General features: G+C 33.8%; 1 protein-coding gene across 1 annotated transcript; it reads left to right on the forward strand.

Annotated features, from left to right (window-relative positions):
- The first annotated feature begins 1,876 nt into the window (after positions 1-1,876).
- On the forward strand, positions 1,877-23,486 carry Sec24CD (COPII coat complex component secretory 24CD). The gene is made up of 17 exons (XM_085954106.1): positions 1,877-1,996; positions 2,853-4,453; positions 4,761-4,878; positions 8,665-8,750; positions 10,241-10,430; positions 10,866-10,975; positions 11,805-11,987; positions 12,204-12,389; positions 13,010-13,157; positions 13,537-13,697; positions 14,350-14,518; positions 15,400-15,473; positions 17,537-17,675; positions 18,352-18,546; positions 19,485-19,670; positions 20,145-20,338; positions 21,526-23,486. The coding sequence occupies exons 2-17, from the start codon at positions 2,885-2,887 to the stop codon at positions 21,661-21,663; spliced, it is 3,846 nt and encodes a 1,281-aa protein (XP_085810232.1). The 5' UTR covers positions 1,877-1,996; positions 2,853-2,884; the 3' UTR covers positions 21,664-23,486.
- The last annotated feature ends 173 nt before the right edge of the window (positions 23,487-23,659 follow it).

Raw genomic sequence — 23,659 nt, forward strand, 5'->3', positions numbered from 1 at the left:
AACGGCTGACTATTAATAAATTAATAGTGTATTTATGATTAAAAATAGATTTATATTAAATAAATAATGAGGAAAATTATTTTGTTTACATATTGTAGGGTACAATAATAGCATAGAAAAAATAGTGTAAAAATATTATGTCTGCGTAGGTATTACTAAATGATACAAACCAAATATGTCAGACATATCAACCAAATGGCATCTCAGACTCTGGTGATTTGGGTAAGTGTTTAACTAATATTATAGTTATTCGCTTATTTATTTATTAATATCTAAATTTAATTTTGTATAATTCAGCTTAGTGGTAGGTATATATTTTGTTATTAATGTATGTATCCATCCATACCATGCCCCCCACAAGGGGGGGCTGACAGGGCTCTAGCCTGGGTCCCGGGCTCGATAAGTGAAATAAACACATATCACAAATTTGCCCTAATAGCAAAAAATTCGCCTGCGGCGTTATTTTCTTCAATAATATTATTATTTAAAATTATGTGGTTGTACAATACAATTTATAATTGTGTAGCGATACTCAAAAACTCCATAATTCAAATGGGTGTATTACAATACACAAAAAAACACTAAATATACACACACACATCAATTTTAACGCGTACACCATTTGGAAAACATTATGTAGAGCGTCACACTGCCTTTATCCTTAGCGATAGGTAAGGGGGCTGCCAAAGATCCTAGCCTGGGGGCCCGCTTCAGGATGCGGGGGCCATGCTTCATACAACACATTTCTTAGATATTGGAGTAATGAAAGGATGATAAAAAAATGGGGCGGCATTTTGTCTAGGGACGTCACTGATTATAGGTAGCAATTATGAGAAAGCAGAAGCAGTTTTATATGTTATCTAAAAGTATTTGACATTATCAAACAGGAATGGGACAACTGGACGCCAGGACAATTGGACGCCGCACTGTCGTAGACACGCAAACAGAACGTAGACGAAGAATTTTAATCAGTTTCTATCTACTACTTAGTAATTTTAATTAATTTTACTCTTAACTTAATGTTTTTTGGATCGTTGGAACTTAAACAAATGCACGATTAAATCATTATTTACGTGTGCATATTTAAATTCTCACCAACTATTAAATCATAATATAATAATTGAAATATAAATATTTTTTTTAAATTACCTATAATTACCTAACGTCTATTTATTTTCGAAATGCGTGGCGTCCAGTTGTCCTGGCGCCAAATCGTCCAAGTAGAATAAAATTATTGCATCTTTAAGTTTCCGGTATGGATTCTTTTCCGGGAAAATGGCGCGATATTTAAACTAATATTTTCAAATACGCCCATTTACTTCGCCAGACATGTTTTGAACCTCGAATATGACAAATGGGATTTTTAAATATCATTTTACCTAGATTTTAATAATATCTTTTTTTTATTAAAACAGCAAGCAGTGAAAATATTATGTATAATATGTAAAAAATTACGTCAAATATTTTAAAGCTATAAAGATAGCTATAATATGGGCCAATGTAGCCATTTGTTAGAAATTATTTTTTACTAAACAATAATTATTATATTGAAAATAGATTCAATAATTTCATTGTACAAGTTCAAAATTTTATTTTAATCTATTATATTTACAATAGTTCAATTTATCAAAGTGAAAATGTCATTATTATTTGTTATTCAACATATTATTTTGTATGGTGAAAAAATAGCGTCATCCTTCCAAGAAATATATTGTTCAAGCCTTTAAAATATATAATTTGGTTATTATTTTAATGGAAATACCATGAAATCTTTAATAAAATGCCGAAAGTAAATTGTTTTATAGCATTTAATCACGTCGCCTGTCCATAAAATAGAAGATTCACTAGTCATAAACATCAAGTTCCACATCTCAAGTTTTTAGTAGGCAACACCGCCGGGAATACGTGGCCCGTATGTTATTTGTAGTGGCTGTGTCACTTTGCCAGTTTGTTTATTATTTTTTCACGTTTAAAGGGCTCAGACTGCGCCACAATTGTAAGTAATAATGCCTTACATGTATATCTGACGTTCGTAAAAAAATCACCTGTCCCGTGATTGTAGTTATTTTACAATGTTAAAATAATCGTATTTGCATAGTCGTGTCAATTCGATTATTCTTCATCTATTTGGCCTAATTCTGGTGTCAGTAAGCCTTAAATATTACACAATTGCTTCTTTGACGCCAAACATATTTGGTATGTCAAGTAATATGTAAGTAAAAATATTGTAAAGGCTTAATTTCTATTAATATGAAGTTATTATTGAAATATTACGTGTGCCTAATAGGTACCCATTTGATGAAAAAGCGAAAGTGACATGTCAGTTTTAACTACATGCTGACTAAACTTTGTGATATTGATAAAACGGAGAAATTATGGTTTCATCACCGTCATCAAAAACATAGTCAATTGTTAAGAAACATACATAACTAACTCATTAAAATATTCCACCAAGATGGAACTGTCAAAATAATAATTTCCAATGAAGTGGTCATAATAGTGGTTTATTAAAGACTTACGCTTTATATAGTGATTTAAACGCAACCAAAATTACTATATCATCCCTTTTAAACTATGAATGGTTTTGCTGAACACTTTTCATGCCGTTTTGACGCTATATGTTTTTTTGCAATATATCTATATTGTACCATGATATTAAATTTAATTCAAAATGGATTTTAGTGATAAATTAACAAACAGGATTATAGCCGGTTTAGCATACTCACAATATTGTAGGTATCAGTGGTATCTGTCTAGCTAAGAAAATGTTATACTTTTAACTCAATAAAAATGAATACATACATAATTAAAATTGTAAATACAATTTCAAAAATACATGTTATTTTTTTCAGCCATTAGATAGTGGAACACAATAGAAACCGGAATGAACCCACAATTCATGCCGGGGCAGCCGCCCCTCAATAATAATCCATCGTCAAACCAATTGCCGTATCCGAGTAGCCCCTTCATGCCTCCTCCGCTAAACAATGGAACCAACCACAATCCGCAATATCCGCCACAGAGTATGGGAAATCCACCAGTCAGTACGGCAGGTATCGGACAAAAAATGCAGGCACTTAACATTGGCCAAAATGCCAACGGACCTTTTCTTAACGGACAACCTATACCGCAGGGACTGGGACAAAAGCAGCAATTTGCAATCGGACCGCAAGGCAATCAGATGCCACCAGGGCAAATGTCACCAGGGCAGATGCCACCCGGGCAGATGCCTCCGGGTCAAATGCCACTCGGGCAGATGCCTCCTGGGCAGATGCCACCCGGGCAAATGCCACCCGGGCAAATGCCGCCAGGACAGATGCCGCCAGGACAGATGCCGCCAGGACAGATGCCACCTGGGCAAATGTCTCAAGGACAATTGCCACCAGGACAAATGCCACCGGGACAAATGCCACCGGGAAAAATGCCACTTGGATCATTGCCCTCCCAAGGACAATTCACATCCGGCCAATTACCACCAGGTCAATTCCCCCCTGGTCAACTACCTCCGAGTCAATTGCCCCCTGGCCAATTTCCCCCTGGAAGACCGATGCCGGCAGCGCAATTACCATCAACACAGCAAGCACCGCAGCAAACTATGGCTGGTGTACCACAACACAATAATCCACCTCAGGGACCTCCAGGTGCTGCTCAGCCTACTCAAGGTTTACCCCCGATGCCGAGGCCACCTTCAAATTTCAGCTCCCAGCAGCAGCAGCAGCCCATCAGTATGGCGCCACCTCCAACTGGATTAAATCAACCGTCTATGCAAGACGGAGGGCCGATTGCTCCTCCTAAATCCCAAACTCCCGTTTCTATGTCACAGCAGATGCCGGTTCCCGGTATCCAAAATAATGCGGGGCCTATGGGCTTTCCTCCGCAAGGGAATAATCCCAATTTAGGTAGACCTGGAATACCTTCGCAGCCTCCTCAAGGACAGTTCCCCTTGTCATCAACAACTCAAAACAGACCGAACTTTCCCCCGATGCAGGCCCCCCAAAATCAACAAGGCTTCCTAGGCCAAAACGCTCCACCTTCGCAATTCAGCAATAATCCACAAAACAACATGATAAATAACACGATTCCGGGATTTCAAAACAATAACATGACCGGACCGAAACCGCCAGGAGCCCCGATGGGATCGATGCCCCATCCAGGAATGCCTCCATTACCAGGACAGCAGTACCAAAAGCCGCAGATGCCTATATCAGGAGTTCCGCCGCTGGCGCGGGACCAAAGCTATCCGCCACCCGCTCAGCAATATCCCGGTTACCCCAATCAGCAGGGGGGAGGATTCCCCGCTCAGCCGCCGCAACCAAACCAGCACGCCGGCTATCCCGCCCAGCAGCCGGGCTATCCTGGACCTCCTCAAGGATATCCTAACCAACAGCAAGGACAGTACGGATACCAAAACCAAGCTCCGAAGAGATTGAATCCCGATCAGATGCCTAGTCCGGTTTGTTGATTTCTATTACAAATTTTAAAAAAACAAGTTCAAATTATATTATTAGAGATTGGCAACTATAACTTGGGGCACGGCGGTGGCACTAGTGGTGAGATGTGAGTATTGCAAGCTATTCGTTCTCCAAATCGTCGCACCCCAAGCTAAAGTTTTCACAGCCTACTACTAGACAGTGTTCTTAATACATACCTAAGATTAATTCAAACCAATACTCGTAATAACAAATTAAAAATCTTTTTTCCTAAAAGTACATTCTATTAAGATTAAGTGATTACTTATTGTGTCTTCGTTGATTTTACAGATTCAAGTGATGACTGATGACCAAAATAATAATAGTGGTGTTTTCGTAACAAACCAAAAAGGTCTTGTTCCTCCACTTGTTACGACAGATTTCATTGTAGATGACCAAGGAAATGCCAGTGAGTATAGCTTCTTAATTTTACCAAAAGAATATTCTGTTCAATAGTGCTTTTTATGAAGCATGTATTGATACCCAAACACTATTGACCATAAATGTCTGCATAATTGCTTCCTTTTATGTGAGGGAAAAGTGATTTCTATGTTATATCGGTACTGTTCGGTTATGAGGAATACAGCGAAAACACATTTTGAAAATACCTGATATACTGGATTATTTGTTTGTTTGGGTTATGTTGGGTTTGGTTAGGTTTGGTTAGGTTAACCCAATGATACTCAACCTTTTTTTTTTTCAGGCCAAATACATTTATATTTGTAAAGTAACGCGGGCCGCATCATTACTGGTGTGACGAAAAAAAACATGAAACCCCCCTTTTTTACAAAACATTTTTGAGATTTTAAAAATTATGCGTGTTTTTTAAATTAATCGTGTGCAATAGCAACACTCTTATACCAGATCTGATGTGGACCATAATGACAATCCTCTTCGGGTGTCACTATCTGTGCGTCAAAGTCGAAACGAATCTTAAGATATACGAAATTCCTGATAATAAATGTGTTTCAGGCCGCACATAAAAGCTTAAAGGGCCGCAGGTTGAGTATTGCTGGGTTAACCTAACAAATAATCCAGTTTATCGGCTATTTCCAAAATGTGTTTTCCGCTGTATTCCTGATAGGATATAACAGTACTGTTATATCTTCCGACGACGCGTACATTAGACTCACTAGCAATACCTCTTCCAATTACCCGTTGATGCATGTTAATTACACCTTAAGGCCTATGGGTTCAAGAGCCACAACAAAATAGCAATACGCGGCATAAAAAAAACAAACAGCGTCTCTGGGAGTAGATACGAAATCAGAGGTTTTAAAAGTGTTGAATTAATAATATTTTTTTTCCTAACAAATTTTTTAAACATTTTTGTGGTAGGTAGAATAAATTATAAGAATAAAAATAGTAGACCTCCAAATAAGAACCTCATATTATTGATATGCTGAATTTGTGAAGTGACACCTTTTCTTGAACCTATCATATTGTGGGTTCAAATTCAAATATTTTTCAAAAAAAAATCTAATACTTATGTATGTTTCTGAGGTGTTTCAAATTGGTATATTATTTATATATATCGGTGTGTATGAATACAAAAGTTATTCATTTTTTCATGAGCTCACATTACAAATTATAAGTTTAAAACATTCACAAGATGCATAAAAGATTTCTGTTATTATTGCGTTTTTATTGAATTATAAAAACATGACTCATAAAAGAAAGCAATTCAATGAATATTTACAACTTTTTACAATTTTTTTAAAATTTATTACGCAACAATCAAGATTTAAGAAACCATTATTATAATAACGTGTATTTGACGGCAGTACGTTTTGGTCGCCGCGGAGGATTTCGGAACATTAGTGTGTATAGAAAATTAATAATTGGTTCTTTAATTAGTGTACAGGCTTAACGGTATGTAATGTGTTAGAATAACTATTATAAATTTTTATTATTTTTTATTTTTTTTTCTTTTCTATTGATAGCATCTAATATAATTATGATATTGAGGGTTTCTTATATCCATCGACCGTGTTAGTCTAGGATCAATGAGTTCAGGCAATATACAATTCATATAAATCTTGTCAGTTGTGATGTAAAGAGTAATATTGTTTTTATTATTCAATGAACTAGGTTCTTACCTCAATATATTTTTTACTTGTGTTAAATAATTACTAATAAATGCCTAAGGTGATTCCATTCAATTCAACTCGGCATTAAATATATTAAATTCTAATGGATTTAAGTTTTGTACTATTTCATTTGAGTCGTTTTATGCGATCCTGGTTTCGCCTTTCGACATCGTCAGGCACTATGCGCACTCATCAAATACACACTGACAACGAAAGCAGCTAATTCTCACTTAACAATAAATTAATACAATAAAGTAAGGTAAAAACTTTATCACCTACCTATTAAGTCAAAGTGCACAATGAAAAATTTAACAAACAATTAATTATGAATAGTTGAATTGTGGCAGTATGAAAAAAAAAGATTTTACCACAAACCATCTGAAAAATACATACATCATAAAACATATACGTGATTTTCTGCCCCAAAACACTTATTTTATTATTATTTTGACGATTAGGAAAATTATGACACATGTTTCAGTGGCCATTACTATGACAGCATTCGAAAACGTATTTTACTTTAAATTTTCTACAAATTTACTATTTGTGACATAAACCACTTAAGATCGATAATAAATAGACCTTGAAAAATAATATTATTTTGTTTCTATTGATAATGCCAATAAACATACTCCTGGATACGTCCCTTTGAAAATAACAAAACATGGCGACCCAGGTACATAAAAACTGTATTAAGTACATGCAAAGTTTTTCAAATCGTTTAAAGCCCAACCAAGTAGGTATTTATCAAAATAATTAAAGTCCACCTATATTTTATCTAAACTGCTCAAGTCCAAAATATTTTTTTTTATAAATGTTGCACCGAACGAATACCTTTAGGACTTCTTTGTAGCCATCGTGGTTATAAGATTCAATTATCTTACAATATCTCACATGCTGCAACCATTTGTATTACAAGATAATAAATAATATAATATAACTACATTTTTCTCAGTTTGACATTCACTGGTATTTTATGATGTTTGATTTGTCAACACAAATTATAACACCTGGTCTACGTCATGTGGTCTTGCCAATTTGATTGTTACTGCAATGCGAGTAAAGGTCATTTTTCTATGAGTTAAAATACTGTTCGTGACGGATAAAAATTTGGAAAAAAAAGACGTCCTCACCGTTGAAATTTAGAAGCCTACTAAGGTTAGAAATGAGAAATTAGAAAAACTATATGGATTAATCGATCAAATGGTCTCTTTTTGTTAATTTTGCAAAATAATTATATATCTAAATTGTCTGAAAATAGGATAAATACATGAAAACGTACGACGTGTTTTGGTAATATAGCGTCACTAATTGTACCGAATTTATAGGGTTTTATTTATTTTTTCATTGTTAATTATTATTTATAGTATTACGGAAATGTTATATTATAATAAAAAAATATTTTTATTGTGCAGTATATATTATTTTGTGAGAAAAAATCATTCAAAATTGGCTGATGTATACTCAAACTAAAATGGCTTTAAAATCTTTATTTTTCTGAAATTAAAAAAAGTATGTGAGTTAATCAATGAAATGTATTGTTTTACCCATTTCTTTCATACAATATATACCTGCAAAACTATTATTAAGTTCAAAAATTCACTGTGGCGTGACAGTCGTTTTGGCCAATTTCGAAAACAGGACCGACTATTTGTCATTTATTTTAAAAAGTAAAGCGAATCAGAAAATTTTAATGACACAAAAAGTGTTATTTGAATATTATTTATTAGATTTTAAATAAATAAAGTGTTTATTATGTGTCAATTCGTGTTAAACGTCCTTGCCATTTCCACGATTCTGAGAAGACAGGAAAAAACGGGTCCAATGGCCTTAAATTTTGGCTGAAGTGATAAATTTGATGTGTTATAATTGCTAAGAAAGTTTTGCTCTAAGCATTTACTATGATTGGATGCTCTGTGGGGACCTTCAATGAAAATTCAAGTTTAAATATTACAGCCATATTGACGATTCTGATAGAATTTAGACTTTTGGAATTAAGATTATATAATAGGTAAACAATAATGAAACCTTTATACCATTATGCTTGTTATAACCTTACTTATTTTATTAATATTGATTATATATATATATATATATTGTTTCAGGTCCCCGCTACATCAGGAGCTCGATGTATAGTGTACCAGCAACACCAGATATGATAAAGCAAACCGCTGTACCCTTCTGCGTTGTGGTAAGATTTTAACAAAACCTATGGTTACGAAATTTGAGCACTAGAGTCTAAAATAAAATTAATTTGATAGTTTGTCTATAATTTCTCGGCAGTTACCTTGTTTTTACCAGGTCTGCTTACACATTTACCTTAAGAAGAACTAGAAGTATGCAACTACACCACTAGAGGTGGGAAAACTGGTTGATTTTAAAGACTAAGTATACTTAACTACCAGTATAAAAAAATACTTAGTATCGAAACTTGTTCCAAAATACTTACTAGTATTTGGAATACTATATAGAGCGTTTGGCGTGCGTATGCGACATAAGTCTCATACTCAACTCGAACTAAAACTAACTCCATATTAGTATTTGAAATATCGGCTTCAATAGAATCGCTAAAAATACACTGAGCTCCGCTTTTCGAATTGTCCCATTTATTATAAAATTCTAAACACATTTTAAATTCATGAGTGCAGTCATCTCACCACTGTGCTGCGACACAAAATTATTTATGACCTATTGTTCATACATTTGAATGCAATAGACTAATAAATTAAAATATATCTATATTCAAGTGCTTATCTCGCTCGCACGCATTTAATGTCAATAGTGTTGAAAGTCTACCAACTGGCGAGGGACTCGCAATGATGTCATCACAAGTTTTTTGGAACAAGTTTATTGGGCCACACATACTGAGTATGGGTAGTTTCAACCGAGACTTAGTACACAAACTGGTGACAGTATTTCCAACTCACCTCTATACACCACTGCAAGTTAATCAATAATAATAATTGACAATTAATATTTCTTGAGAAGATACTGAAATATTTACAGTGTATATTGATTGGCAGTCTCAACAACAAAACATATCTATGTTGATGGTTATTGGTGTACAATCTCAGATATTTTTAATGTGGTTTTTATTATTTGTGGTTTGACAATGTCATCTTAACGGGAAACAATAAAAAAAATATGATTAGACACTGCTAGTTTGACGTAGTCAACTCTGATGAAGTTTTGTTCAGGAATTTTATGGGGATTGCTTGTAAAACATTTGTTTAACTCCTATCACGGGTGAAAATGAAATAAAGGAAAGAAGAGGAGAACATTCATTCGAGACTCACGGTTGTATGTTATCGTAATAGTTTTTTTGGGTTGTTACCACATGTTCTTCCTCCTTATCTCGACGTTTCTCAAGAGAATGGCCTCTGTATCGCGCTTGAAACGTCGAGGAAAGAAGGAAGAAGAACACACGGTGATAACCAAAAAAACTATTATAATTCATAATGGTACCTATTTTAGAAACACATCAATTGCAAAATATATGAACTACAATAAGTTAATGGGATTTGAACACTAGACCCATGTCATAGAGATACAGTATACTGCTGATTTGTAAAATAATGTTTCCCTCACACCAATTTTTTTATTAAAACGGAAATTTTGAATTATGCGGAAGTAATATGGTTTACTTTTTATGTACTACTATGAATTATTTGTACTGTCAAGGTGTCACCGATGGCGGAGACGGTTGGAGCGGAACGTCCGCCTCCCCTGCTGGACATGTCTCAGGTGACAGGCAGCCCTGAGATGGGCCCTGTTCGTTGCTCACGATGCAAGGCGTATATGTGCCCCGCCATGAAGTTCGTCGATGGCGGCAGACACTTTCAGTGTGCCTTCTGTAAAGCTACTACAGAAGGTTTGTTACATATTTTATTATTAACGTATTGTCTTTTATGTGGCCTCTTCTACACAAAGGCTTGTCTGTGGAACACCAATCACTTTTTTTCAGAAATGCTATAATCTGATATTTTGAATCTGTCAGCATTAGAGCTACCAATATAACAACCGAAAAAGATTTCTATGCAGCTTTTACCCAATATTCTATTTTTAAGAGGGATGTTTCATTGGTGTGAGACAGTCACACTCCAACCTCAAATTGTAAGGCAAATTCTCACCATGTCCTAAGCTTTTTACCATCTCAGTAAGGGAAGGTTCTGGCACAACTTGTCAATATTACATACCTACTAAAATTTCAACTTATCCTACTAAACAAAGCATAAGAAACGTCGCCACGATTGATGTGTCTGCCAATCAGCATAATATTGACGATATTTAAATGTATTGCTTACAGTTCCTATGGAGTACACCCAGTATCTAAACAATGGTCAGCATTATGGTCATGCCATACCTGAGATGTCTTTAGGATGTTATGAGATTGTTGCCACCAAGGAATATTGCAGAGTGAGTCAAAAATTAAATGATTTATATGTAAACTGTTATATATACGTCTGTAACATGGGTGTTTTATTATACAAGTTGTTTTTTTATGTACCGTTCTGTTTTTTTTTTTTTTGAATATTTATAATATAGTATATTGTAATTCTTAGATTAGTTATGAAATATGGTATCAGCCAAATGGCCGTCTTTGGCTGCAGTGTGTTGGTTGCAATGCGTGTTCTTTCGACTAGATTTTGACATATTTCTTGGGTAATTTGGTAAATTTCTTTGCGAATTTTGTGTTTCAATAATTGTTTAATTGTCATCGGTGTTTCCTTTGACCCGTTCCTCCAAAAAGCCTAAAAGAAAAAATGGGCTCTGTTAAATCATATGAATGAGATAACTAATTGATGTCGTCAGATTTTGATATTGTACGTCCACACGTTGAGCAATATTGCGCGCTTTGTTGAAGCCACGTATGTAATATGCGCAGGTCTTGTTTATCAATTTCAGTTTTAAAAAAGTTAACACCATTCACAATAACTTCGAAGAAAAACGATCTAATATTACCGCGAACCAAAATTGTACTCCAAACTAAGAGCTAACCAAAGATCAACATAGATCACAAATTAATCTTGGGATTTCTATTTGTTAACAGATGGACTCAAGTCAAAATGAACTAGGTTATTTGTAGAGATACGGTTATCAAATTTTCCAGACACCAACGTCTGAACTAAAAAGTAGTCAAATTGCAACTGACTGCAACATTATCAACGAAGATAACAGCAGGACAAAATCAGAACAGTACAATTTTTTTTAATTTGTGCTATAATTGTTGATGTTATGATTTCAGAACAATGTATTACCGAGCCCTCCTGCGATCATCTTTGTGGTGGACGTATCTTACAATGCGATACGCAGCGGTCTCACCTCTCTGGTAGTGGGGCAACTCAAGTCTCTTCTGGAGAAGATGCCAGCACCTCCGAGGGTCGGCCTCATCACCTACGGATCCACAGTGCATTTTTACAATATCAATGTAAGCGATGAGGGGTTTTGGACTTTTCAACTGCATTTCAATATTTAAAAAATCTCATTTATTCCAACATGCTAGACCTTAGTATTATAATAAAGTTATTTACTATTTTTGCTTCAAGTATGACCATATATAATATTTCCACAACGTGTTAATAAGGTTTTTGTTTTAACGTCTTTTAGAAAGATCTCCATGATCAATTTGAATCTATATTGACAGGAAACGTTGGCTCAGCCACAAATGATGGTGGTAGGCGATGTACAAGATGTATTTGTTCCACTGGCCCGAGGACTACTGGTGGACCCCGGCAAGGCTGGTCATCTTCTAGATGCGTTGGCCGAGCAGATTCCTGCTATCTTCCAGGAAACCAAGGAGACAGAGACCATCTTGTTGCCAGCTGTCGTGGTAAGACATCTTTTAATCAATTTTGTCTTGTCTAAAATTAATACTATTCACTAAGGAAATTTGATGGAAACTAAATCGAGAATTTTATACTATTCCATCGGAATAAATTTTATCAGTCCAAGTTTCGCATTTCTGCATCTTCAGGCTCTATGCATACCTACCTTTAGCTTCCACTATAAACAAATAAACAATCATAAAAACTCTTAATATAAAGAAATTATAAACTCAATGGTTTAATCTAGTATATTAACAGTAATAACAAACTAACTTTAATCATTATCAGTTATATAGAGCCGTAGATGGATTTGCATATGAGTTTGAAGATGTCGTGAGTAGTTAAAAGCAGTTCCTATGGCATTTTATAGGGCTTTTCCCTTTCATGGTACAATATATTATCAATTGATTTAAGGGCAGATTAATTTTGATATACAGCCAAAATAGAGACTTGGACAGGATTGAGAACAATAACAAGTCATGAGCACCTGCATCATCAAATTCGACAAATAAATGTTGTGTGACAAGAAGTAGGTACTCGATTGACAATAATTAGCATTAATAGACTGTATGTAACTTATTTTATTTCAATGACTATTTGGAGTGAATCAATAAAAACTTTTCAGGCTGGTCTAGAAGCTTTAAAAGCTGCAGAATGCGTCGGAAAGTTGCTGATTTTCCATTCTTCGCTGCCAACGGGCAATGCTCCAGGTCGTCTCGTAAACAGGGATGACAGAAAACTCCTCGGTACCGATAAGGAAAAGAATATTCTAAGTAAGTCACCATTATTCATAATCAATGTATAAATTAAAAACCCATATAGAAAATAGATATAGTGCAAATAGATAACATGTATGTTACAGTACATATTTGATTTAAGGCTATACTTCAGCTGAGGCATGGTCTAAAAAGATTACCGCCCTCCGATTGGCGATGAGTGCGAAATTTCGTCCCACCTATTGTTAAAAATTATTTGCCGTTTCACTTATGTATGCTCTTAATTAAGCTTGTAAAATTTTCAAAAAGGTCAAGATGATACCAGATTTTCATGCCAAATTCACTAAACTCAATTTCAATTATAATGTTGCATGTCGTCTTTCGATAAAGAGCCATTTGACATCTTGTAATATAATTTTGACATGTTGGTTTTCAGCTCCTCAAACGAAAGCTTACAATGAAGTGGGACAGGACTGCGTGGGTGCTGGCTGCGGCGTAGAATTATTCTTGTTCAATAATTCCTACGTTGATGCGGCAACAATCGGTCAGCTACCCAGATTGACTGGCGGCTCATTGCACAAGTATACATATTTCCAGGTACAGTTCTATACAGTAAACAAAAATAAATACTTCTTATTATATCAATAAGTAATATTTTTTGTGATGTTTTCACCCATATCCTCCAACAGAGAAGTTGAGCTGTATTTTTATTCATTCAGGATGTGTTAGCAATAACATTTTTTTTTTTAAATATAAGAAATATTACTATTATAAATCTACTCCTTGATTTGGTTGGGTAGACAATCAGCCTGACCAAATCAAGAGGTGTTTATGACAGCCTGATTTTGTCAGTCATCTTTTGCTTCCTAAGCGGAACGAAAACATCATGCCTCTTACTTTATCAAAACAACAAAATTTTGAATTCGCTAGAAGGAATGAAAATCGTATTTGGTACTATATGCCCAATACTTTACTGTATCCCGTTAATCACACTGACATTTAAGCCTGATTGACGCTGAATAATCTGATAATCTTTCAAACGATCTGATAGGTCAGGCACCGTCAGCTGACATCATTTAACACCAACACACAACCTGATAATTATTTTATCTAATCTGACAAAATCGACGTAATCAACTGACCAAATGAGAGCATCTGTAAAGTACTTTACCATAGACTCAATATGCAATTATTCATGTCTACCATTATTCTATTAAAATTTTGATTTATGTGTTAATTGTTATTTCAGGCTGACATCGACGGTGAAAGATTCCTGGCAGATTTAAGTCGAGTCCTCACGCGGCCGACAGCTTACGATGCAGTAATGAGAGTTAGGACTTCGACGGGTGTCCGAGCGACCGATTTCTACGGACACTTCTTTATGAGCAATACCACTGATGTGGAATTGGCTACATTGGGTTAGTTTGACAACATGCCATCTTTTCAATTATTTTACTAGCAATTAAATCAATTCTTGACTTTTTAGTTACAATAGTACCTCTCCAAGTCTCTAACTGTCAGTGCTTCATTATGCAATAATTTATATTTCACCTTTGGTTTGGTGTATTTTATCTGCATAAAATGATTAAACTAGATTATAATCAAGTTTAGATAACAAATAACATCACCAATGTCACTGTCACTACAGCCGACTGTGGGACTGGGATGCCCCAGAAAATGTTTCCATTATCTCATTTAGTCCTTGAGATGATCATGACTTGTCCAATGGAGTCATATTTCACTTCAAGTTAAAAAATAAACGTGTAGGCACAGGTAGAATCAGAGATATTGAAGAAAATCTTCTATAGTGATGAAGCCTAAATATATTGCGATGAGGCAAAAAAGGATCTCTGAGAATACTGCACTAATACTTTACCATCATGTACATCCATAAAAAAATATCAAATCCAGCTCAGTTTGTTAATTAAATACAATTAAACCGGAGATTGATTGCAAAGTCGTTTATATTAATTTTAAGTTGCCATTTTTAATATTTGACGAATCGCTTCAAACACTCTTTTTAATTATGTACTAATTAATGTTTATGAAAAAAGAAAATAATGTTCTATTTGCAGTCCCAAATGTGCCTGACGGTTTTTTGCGATTATATCAAAATGATGAAACCTCCATTTATTAACTATGAAACTAGTCGTCTCATTTGCTGTTTCTTTTTTCTATACAAAATGACACTTACATCAAACTGGAACTTACTTCAGTGTTTTTTGTAGGGAAATGATTCTATGTCTTTGGTTAGAATAAATAATTTTTAAAAAATGATTTACGATTTCATTATTTTCAGATTGTGACAAAGCGATAGGCGTTGAAATAAAACATGATGATAAACTTACGGGAGAAGATGGCGTTTATATTCAGGTAAATATTATTTTAAATAAACCATTTCATGTGGTAATTATTAAATTTTTATTGAGTGGACGACTTTAATTTAACACTATACGGTCCGCGAATTTTCGCGAAGAACCTACGCCAATATCCGGTATTTTTTAATGAAAATCAACAAATTTCGATCGCGAAGTTAAAAATGATATAACTTTTGAACCTATTGATATATTTCAATAAAATTTTCAGAAAATACTTAAAATATATCAATGCATCAAATTGTGTCATTTATTCAACACTTGTCAACCTCTGGCCCGCGTTCCATAAAGGTAAAGTATATAATTTGTAAATTTTCGTATATTATTTATTATATGTTATTAGATTAGTTCAATTTGTTAAATATAATGTAAAGGAAACAGCCTATTGATATAAAGCATCACAATATATTATTTTTTAATTAAAAAATATAATAAAATATTCAAATACAAAATGTTTTACACCGCTATAGAATACGTATCAATTCATTTTTAGCGCTAGCTACTCATATCTCTGATTATCAAATATAATAAAATAACAAAGACTTAACACAAACTGTGAAGTGTTTAAAAATAAATGCACATTCATTCCCGAACTAACACTTACTAGTGATTTATTGGTTTTATGATTTTTATGGCCTAGCCGATAAAGGCAGTGCAGTGGCGTGCATATTTTCGAGTAAATTCAAATAAATAAAATGCACGCATATACATTCCCACCGCTTATTACAATTTGGTATTATTGTAGGAATCGAGACAATCCAATAACAGTGCAGAGGCGTGCGTAAAAAATTCATATAACAAAATCTATGAGCAATAGGATTGTAAAACAAACATCTACATCCCACAAAAATATTTGAATCAACACTCAATCTTATGGATAATACCTTTAGATAACTGGCTAGGCACGAAATAATTATTATCACACTAAAGCTGAAATTATTTGAAATAGTTTATAAAACTATGAATGTTAAATGAACTAACAACTAATACACTTTTTTTTTAATTATACGAAGAAAACCAATTACCAATATGTAGATGTAGAGGTACTTTACACTCTTTGGACATGTAAATAGTTTCTTTTCGAAGTTTATGTGAGGAACACACTTTACACTTTCTTCTTAAACGTTTATTAGTTGCGGAAATCCCCGGAAATATTTGATTGTGATTAAAAATTACACTAAAATCTCCGATATCTTCAGTCACTGGGAATATCTGACATACAATCCGCATAGTTTTCCTCTGTTTAAAAACGAATGGTCCTCCATTTTAAAAAGTTTTTTTGGAGATAAAACTAATAAAAAATATATATCCTAGCTAAAATATACTTAGATTAATTATTTTTTCAATGAAATTAGTGCAATATAAATAATAATAGCTATTATTTATGCAGTTACACAAGCAATAATCTCCCGAAAAAAGCGAACGAAAATGACAACGCGATACAAGTTCACATTTATAACTGTTCTCATTTTCAAGTTAAGATTTCTATCATGGATGATGAAGCATGGTGGATGTTTCATGGGTAGTAAACCATTAATGACAAATTATCAAATAGGATGCAATTTCACAGCTAAAAATCGCGTTCATTTAAAAAAAAAAGAATGCAGGTTCATAAATGGGTGACTACCACTGAAAAGGGTCGACAATTAAATTTCGAAGTTGAAGTGACGACACTGGAATATAACATTGAGTGTTTATTACCTTTTTTGTTTACTTCTCGTGATTCACCCGTCTAGAAATGGGCTTGTAACTAATAAAAAAAATGGTATAGGTACAAAAAAATACTGAATGGTATTACGTCCGCCATCTCTGTAAAAACCCCAAAATATTTTTTTTCCATCATGCTTTTACTTCTTGCACATGTCATTCAACCATCTGTCGATAGATCTTGCAACCAAATATTAAATTTCATATTTATTTTTCACAGTAAAGATATGCCTATGTGAGGACGCCACGTAGGCGTCACCGGATCGTAACGTTCGGCTTGCAAAGGACGCCAATGTGGCGTGACCGGACCGTAAAGTGTTAACAACTAAATTGAATTCTGTGAATAATTTTCAGGTTGCCTTACTGTACACCCACGCGACTGGTCAGAGACGATTGAGGATTTGCAATCTGTCTCTAAATGTCGCAACTCAAATGGCTGACTTATATCGTTGCTGCGATTTAGATACTATTATTAATTTCTTAACAAAACAAGGTAATTTTTCACTATAATGTACTGTTTTTATCCAACTTTGCACATATTATAGTATTGGACCGTTCTTTTGAAATATGTATTTATACTCTAATACCTCATCTAATGTTAAATTATCCCACTTTGTTGACGATGTTTATATTTTCACAATTCAATAACTTCACAGATTAATGAAATGCATGAAGAAATACTTATACATTACGTCTTGATATTACACAAACTATTTTTCATCAACAAACTTTTGATTGGCACAATATATTACGCAAACTTTCACTACAACAAACGATCAATATTATTTCTGGAATTTCGGCAATTTGCTGAATATCACCAAATTAAATAGTATTGCACTGTTTTACTAATAGTTAATTTATATTATTATACCTCATAATTCAAGTCGTATTGTGTGTATATTTTTTTTGCGTTTTTCACGTATATGTGTGACATCCAGTTATCCCATTCTCCAGTTATCCTATTGTCCTGTCGACAGCGCCAAATCATCCTAGTCCTTAACTACACCATACTACAACAACCAACCATTCAAAATACACTGTGGACTTCTGTGTTGTGTTTTCAATAAATCTTTACCTGAAAGATAGATAAGAGTGTCTTAAGTGAGTAAACATAAAATATCATTTTAATATATTGAAAACGTGTGAATATGTATTATTTTCATGCGTAGCGGTATGGCGATTAAGTGAGCACACTCCGAAATCGATAAAGGAAGGAGTGGTAGCAAGATGTGCGCAGGCGCTGGTCTCGTACAGGAAGCACTGCGCCAGCCCTACGAGTTCGGGCCAGCTGGTTTTACCCGAGGGCATGAAGCTACTGCCACTCTACGCCAATTGTTTGATCAGGAGCGATGCTTTAAATGGAGGTACTTACGTCATTTCTTGGTTATTTGTTAAGTTGTCTAATTTTTTTTCTCTCAAAATCTATATAAATTGTTTGATGCGATTCATTTTGTGAATTTTGATTTTTATAGAGGGATATTATGTTGAACTAATTAGATAGTTAAGCACGCTATGCATGGATGAAAGTGGAACAACATAAACTAAACAGTGAATGACATACCAATGTAATGTAGCTTCCTGCAATTAGACGTTTTGTCATTTTTTAAATTACTATTTTCCGTAAATTATTAAAATAGAAAAACTGCATAATACATGGTATTATTATATTTTTCATTCAACGAATAATTCTCAAAATGTACATAATTTGAAAATATCTCAGATCTATACCTACTAGAAAAAATGTTTTTGAAAAATACGACCCCCGACGGGACTCAAACCTGTATCCACCGGATCAAATTATGTATGCAAAATATAAATTATTGTAAATTAATAGTTAATAACAACTCGAATAATTTAATGGTTACCTTTAAAATATTTCAATCATAGATACATGACCGTGGATAAAGTATTCCCAGTGTTATTTTTATTTATTGTTGAAATAGCAACACGCTCTCTGTGTTCACTATATTATTTACAAAATTCTCATCAATTAACTGCTGTTCAATGTTTTTAATTTGTATAGCCGTATTAAAGCAAAACAATCAGGTGTCAGATATAGTACCTTTTTTTCCTCTGTAATTAGCATGAAAATTACAACTTTGATTTCAAAAGTTTAACAATTGACGAATCCTACCCAATTCAGGATAATTTAACTTTTTTCTATGAATATACAAACATTTTTTCTTCACACGCAGACATGTAATGCAGAATCAGTGATTTAGAGAAAATAATAAAAAAAAGCTAGACTTTTTCGTGTAAAGCTCAAAATTAGTATACTAATTATTGGCTTGTTGAATTTCAGGCGCTGATATGTCTTGCGACGACCGCAGTTGGGCGATGCAGGCCGCGTTGTCCAGTGACATTGCGTGCAATTTAGGTTCTCTCTATCCCCGATTACTCGCCTTAGCGCCGCTGGCCAGTGGAGCTCCGGCTGAACCTTTGAGGTGCACTGCTGAGAAACTTAGGGACGACTCACTGTATTTATTAGGTGAGTTTCATTCATTTTCTAATACAACTACCGTACATTTTAGTACCTAGGTATAAATTTAGTATATAAAATAATGTTTTGAAAATTTATCATCCTATTTCAAATGGTGATAGGACTATTTTATTGTAGTATTCAAAAATATCGTCATCAGTAATTTATGCCGATTGTATTTTTCTTATGTAGATATCTTCCATAATGTTCGTGGACTAGCAATTTTTAGCAAGAAATCTAGTTATAAAATGTTGGTTTTATGCTCCACTAATTTCTAAAGGAGAAGAATGACTCACAATGACTAAGATCAACATAATCTATTTCCACAGTGATAATATCATGAAAATGTAAAGGAAAAGATAACAGAGACTTGATTAAACTGTTATAGATTAAATTAATCTTGTAAAAAGAATTGCTAAATTTTAAGTGTTGCACATTGGTACATTAAGAATTTATACTGACAAGAATCTTTGTATTTTTTAGAAAATGGAGTACACATGATGCTTTGGATAGGTCTTCAAACACCTCCTGATTTGCTCCAAGGCTTATTTGGGGTGAATACTGCCGCCGAAGTGAACACGGAGTCCATGCAGCTGCCGGTGCTGGCCAAGCCTTTCAATCAAACCATTAGAGATCTAATTCACACTGTCAGAACTGAAAGACGGAGACATATGAGGGTAAGGATCTGTCCCCATTTTACTACGATTATTGAAATTGTCACAGATATATTTTGATGTTATTAAGTTGAAAGGTTGCTTAAATGCGTATCGTTGCGCGGTTTTTAAATAAATGGTGGAATATAGTTCGATATAGATAAATATTATTATATAACTTGATATTTTTGTACACTGCTAAAATAAAAACTAGAGGAAGACGTGTATGCAACTACATTTTTGATTGTCTTTACGAGATAAGACTGAATTGTGACTATACTAGTTGATGGCTTGAAATAGAGAAAGAATCGATAAATAAAAATCGAATCATTTCGTTTACTGAAGTATGTAGTAGTAATTGTATTCTTATAAATAGGTTGGCTGCCATCTTTATGACATTTTGTCTTGGGTTTAATAACCGGTAAAATATCATCTTGAGTTTCCATTAATATTAACAGATTCAGAGCGGAATGCACAATCTAAGATTTCGATCCTAAGGATAAGTCGCCGAAAAGCATGACTTAACTATAGACAATCCTGAGTATGGAGTTAAGGAATCCTTAACCATAGACTACTTTTGTTATGAACACGCCCCCTTCTGTATTACCATTTACCACTGACAGCTGCTGTCAAAATAAATTCGCATGTCTATAAAACAGTCCATACACTCAAATTCATTTAACAATGTATCTCAATATGGATATTGATAGTGTTAATTCATTTGACATGTACTTGCAGAATATTATTTTACTTTTATACGCCAACCCGCAGAAATACAAAATGCCAGGTGAAGAATGACACTTGATGCTAGTGTTACCATGTTAAAAAAATATCTTGCGGTGCCTGTGGAATCACGTATAATGACTTATAACGGAAACATAAGAGTATTATAATAAAATATCAATATGTATGTATAGTTATTGCATTTATAAAATGAAGTTGTCATATTTTTGTCATCGTTTAACAATTATATAATAATTTACCTAAACTATAGGAAAGAGAATTTTTAAATATGGTATTATTTTCAATAGTTTCTGCTAAGGAAATTTTAGTTATGACAAATGTTTCTGCATTCCGCTCTCAGTGTCTAAAGTATATTATGACCCACCAGACTTCTTGAATTGTATATATCGAAAACTAATGATTCAAATTGGCCACATCTCCATGTCTCACTGATGAGAGAGATAATAAAAATACCAATTTTGTTTCAGTTGACGATGGTTAGGCAGCACGACAAGCTGGAGACAGTGTTCAAACACTTCCTGGTGGAAGACCAGGGCCAGGACGGCTCCGTATCCTATGTTGACTTCCTCTGCCATGTTCACAAAGAGATCAGAGCTCTCCTATAGGATCACCTTACGGCGCAGTGGCCATATCTCAACCACTAGTGCCGTTGCAATATTTATAGCTCATATTGATAATAATATCAACTGACAAGATTTTGGTAATTTGGTTTAATTCTCAAACTGTTTCATATGCGGACAGCGTTGATCTATTAATACATCAATGAGGCGTTACATCATTTAAAAATCAATGCCTACATCATCGCATGTTGCCGCATACATGTCACAGAGAGAAGTAACCTGTGTTTGATATTTTTGCAAGGTAAACGTGTACCATGTGTGCATAGCAACTGTCAGTGGTGTCGGGCACTGACCCGAAGTGCCATCAAAAGAACAAAGCTATTATCTTTTACACTAAATAGGCATGTCATTGTGTTTGATTATAACTTAATTTAAATGGCACGGGCAGGTATCTTGTATAGGCTAAATGAAAACGTACTAGTAACAAATGAATTGTGGTCAGCTTCTCTTGTCTTAAGAGATCAACAGGAAAGCGCTACTTTACCGATGCACTTTTTTAAAGCTTGTTTTCTATTACAATACTGTATAAAGTGATTATTTATAAAAATATGTGATATGGATAATTTCACCGGTAAAAGTTTGTAAGTAGGTGGAGGTAAATTAAATTATTTCTTTTGGTAAGAGTGCACATAATTTGCAACGCCATATTGACTAATTTAACTCACCGGCTTGCGTTATAACAAGATTCGATGAAGGAAACTTCAGCCTGTAATATTTTTACAATAATAAATATATTATAGAATTCGAAATATGTGCAAAATATAATATAGATATATCTGAGATCTAAGGCACCTTTAGTATTTATTTACACTTGAAAATGTAACAGTTTGAGAATTAAAATGACGCTTGAACGCATAGCGAAGTCGTTCACTGGCTGGGATATAATTGTTTTTGGATTTTACAGCTGACTTTCCTTTGGCTAATTGTTTCATTCTGACAACAAAAATTGCCTGAATAACTGCAAATGAGGTTTGAATGAATGTATACTGCTGCTGTGTTTTGTGTCGATTGACTTATTTAAGAAAAGATATCGGCTGTCGTATTTTGTGGGTTAGAAAAAAATAAATATACTCTGAGACTTCTCGATAATTATAGCAAACATGAGGTCCAAGTGGTTCAAGGATTAATGTTATAGCATGTATTTCTGTATAAATATAATTTCGAATGTCGGCATATTTAAGGGAGAAGCAATTAGTATGTGAAGGTTTGTTGCCGTGTGTAAAAATTGACTTATTAATTGTGAAAATAATTTTTAACGGAAGAGATTAGATTTTTTAATCACATACTCTTAATAAGTAGATATGTATGTAGGGAAGGTGAAATATTATCTTAAATCGCATACGAGTTAATAATAGTTCTGACAAATATCTTATAGCCCGCCATTGTCTTTAAATATTGATCAAATTGAAGGTCCGCCCGTACTATGGAAGAAACACAGATATATCTTAAATTAAAAATCGAGCAGGTGTTACTAGTTACGAATGAGATATTATTTGCATTTTAAAATACAGAGAGGAAAAACTGTTTATGATTATAGTGTGTATTTTCATCGCAGTCATTTTCTATCCTGTATTCCATTAAAAAATTATGCTCAATTTTTGCTGAGATATCGTTTTATATTCTAATATTCTTACACGGATTTTTACTATTTTTTCATTTTATAAACTTCCATATTATATTTAAATGAAAATCAAGACAGTTTTTAATGTTTTGGATTGACGAGGTTCATAAGATAGAATGACTAACTGATTGTTCTTCAAAATAACTGAAAATGCTAAAAAGTATGGTGTCTATCAAACTTTAACCACAAAAATTACACAATAAATAAATTTAATTGTTTATACGAAAACAAATTTTTTTAATACTTGAGACTTTTTGTATCAGAACTAAGATTATGAAAACCTTATAATAATGTAATGTAATCTTAATGGTGATAATGATCTTTATCGAGTTTTAAAGGAAATAAATTTGCAATATGTAT

This window comes from Rhyacophila brunnea, unplaced genomic scaffold (assembly GCF_057557595.1).
Source record: "Rhyacophila brunnea isolate RB1 unplaced genomic scaffold, BYU_Rbru_1.0 scaffold_4, whole genome shotgun sequence".
Taxonomy (NCBI): Eukaryota; Metazoa; Arthropoda; class Insecta; order Trichoptera; family Rhyacophilidae; genus Rhyacophila; species Rhyacophila brunnea.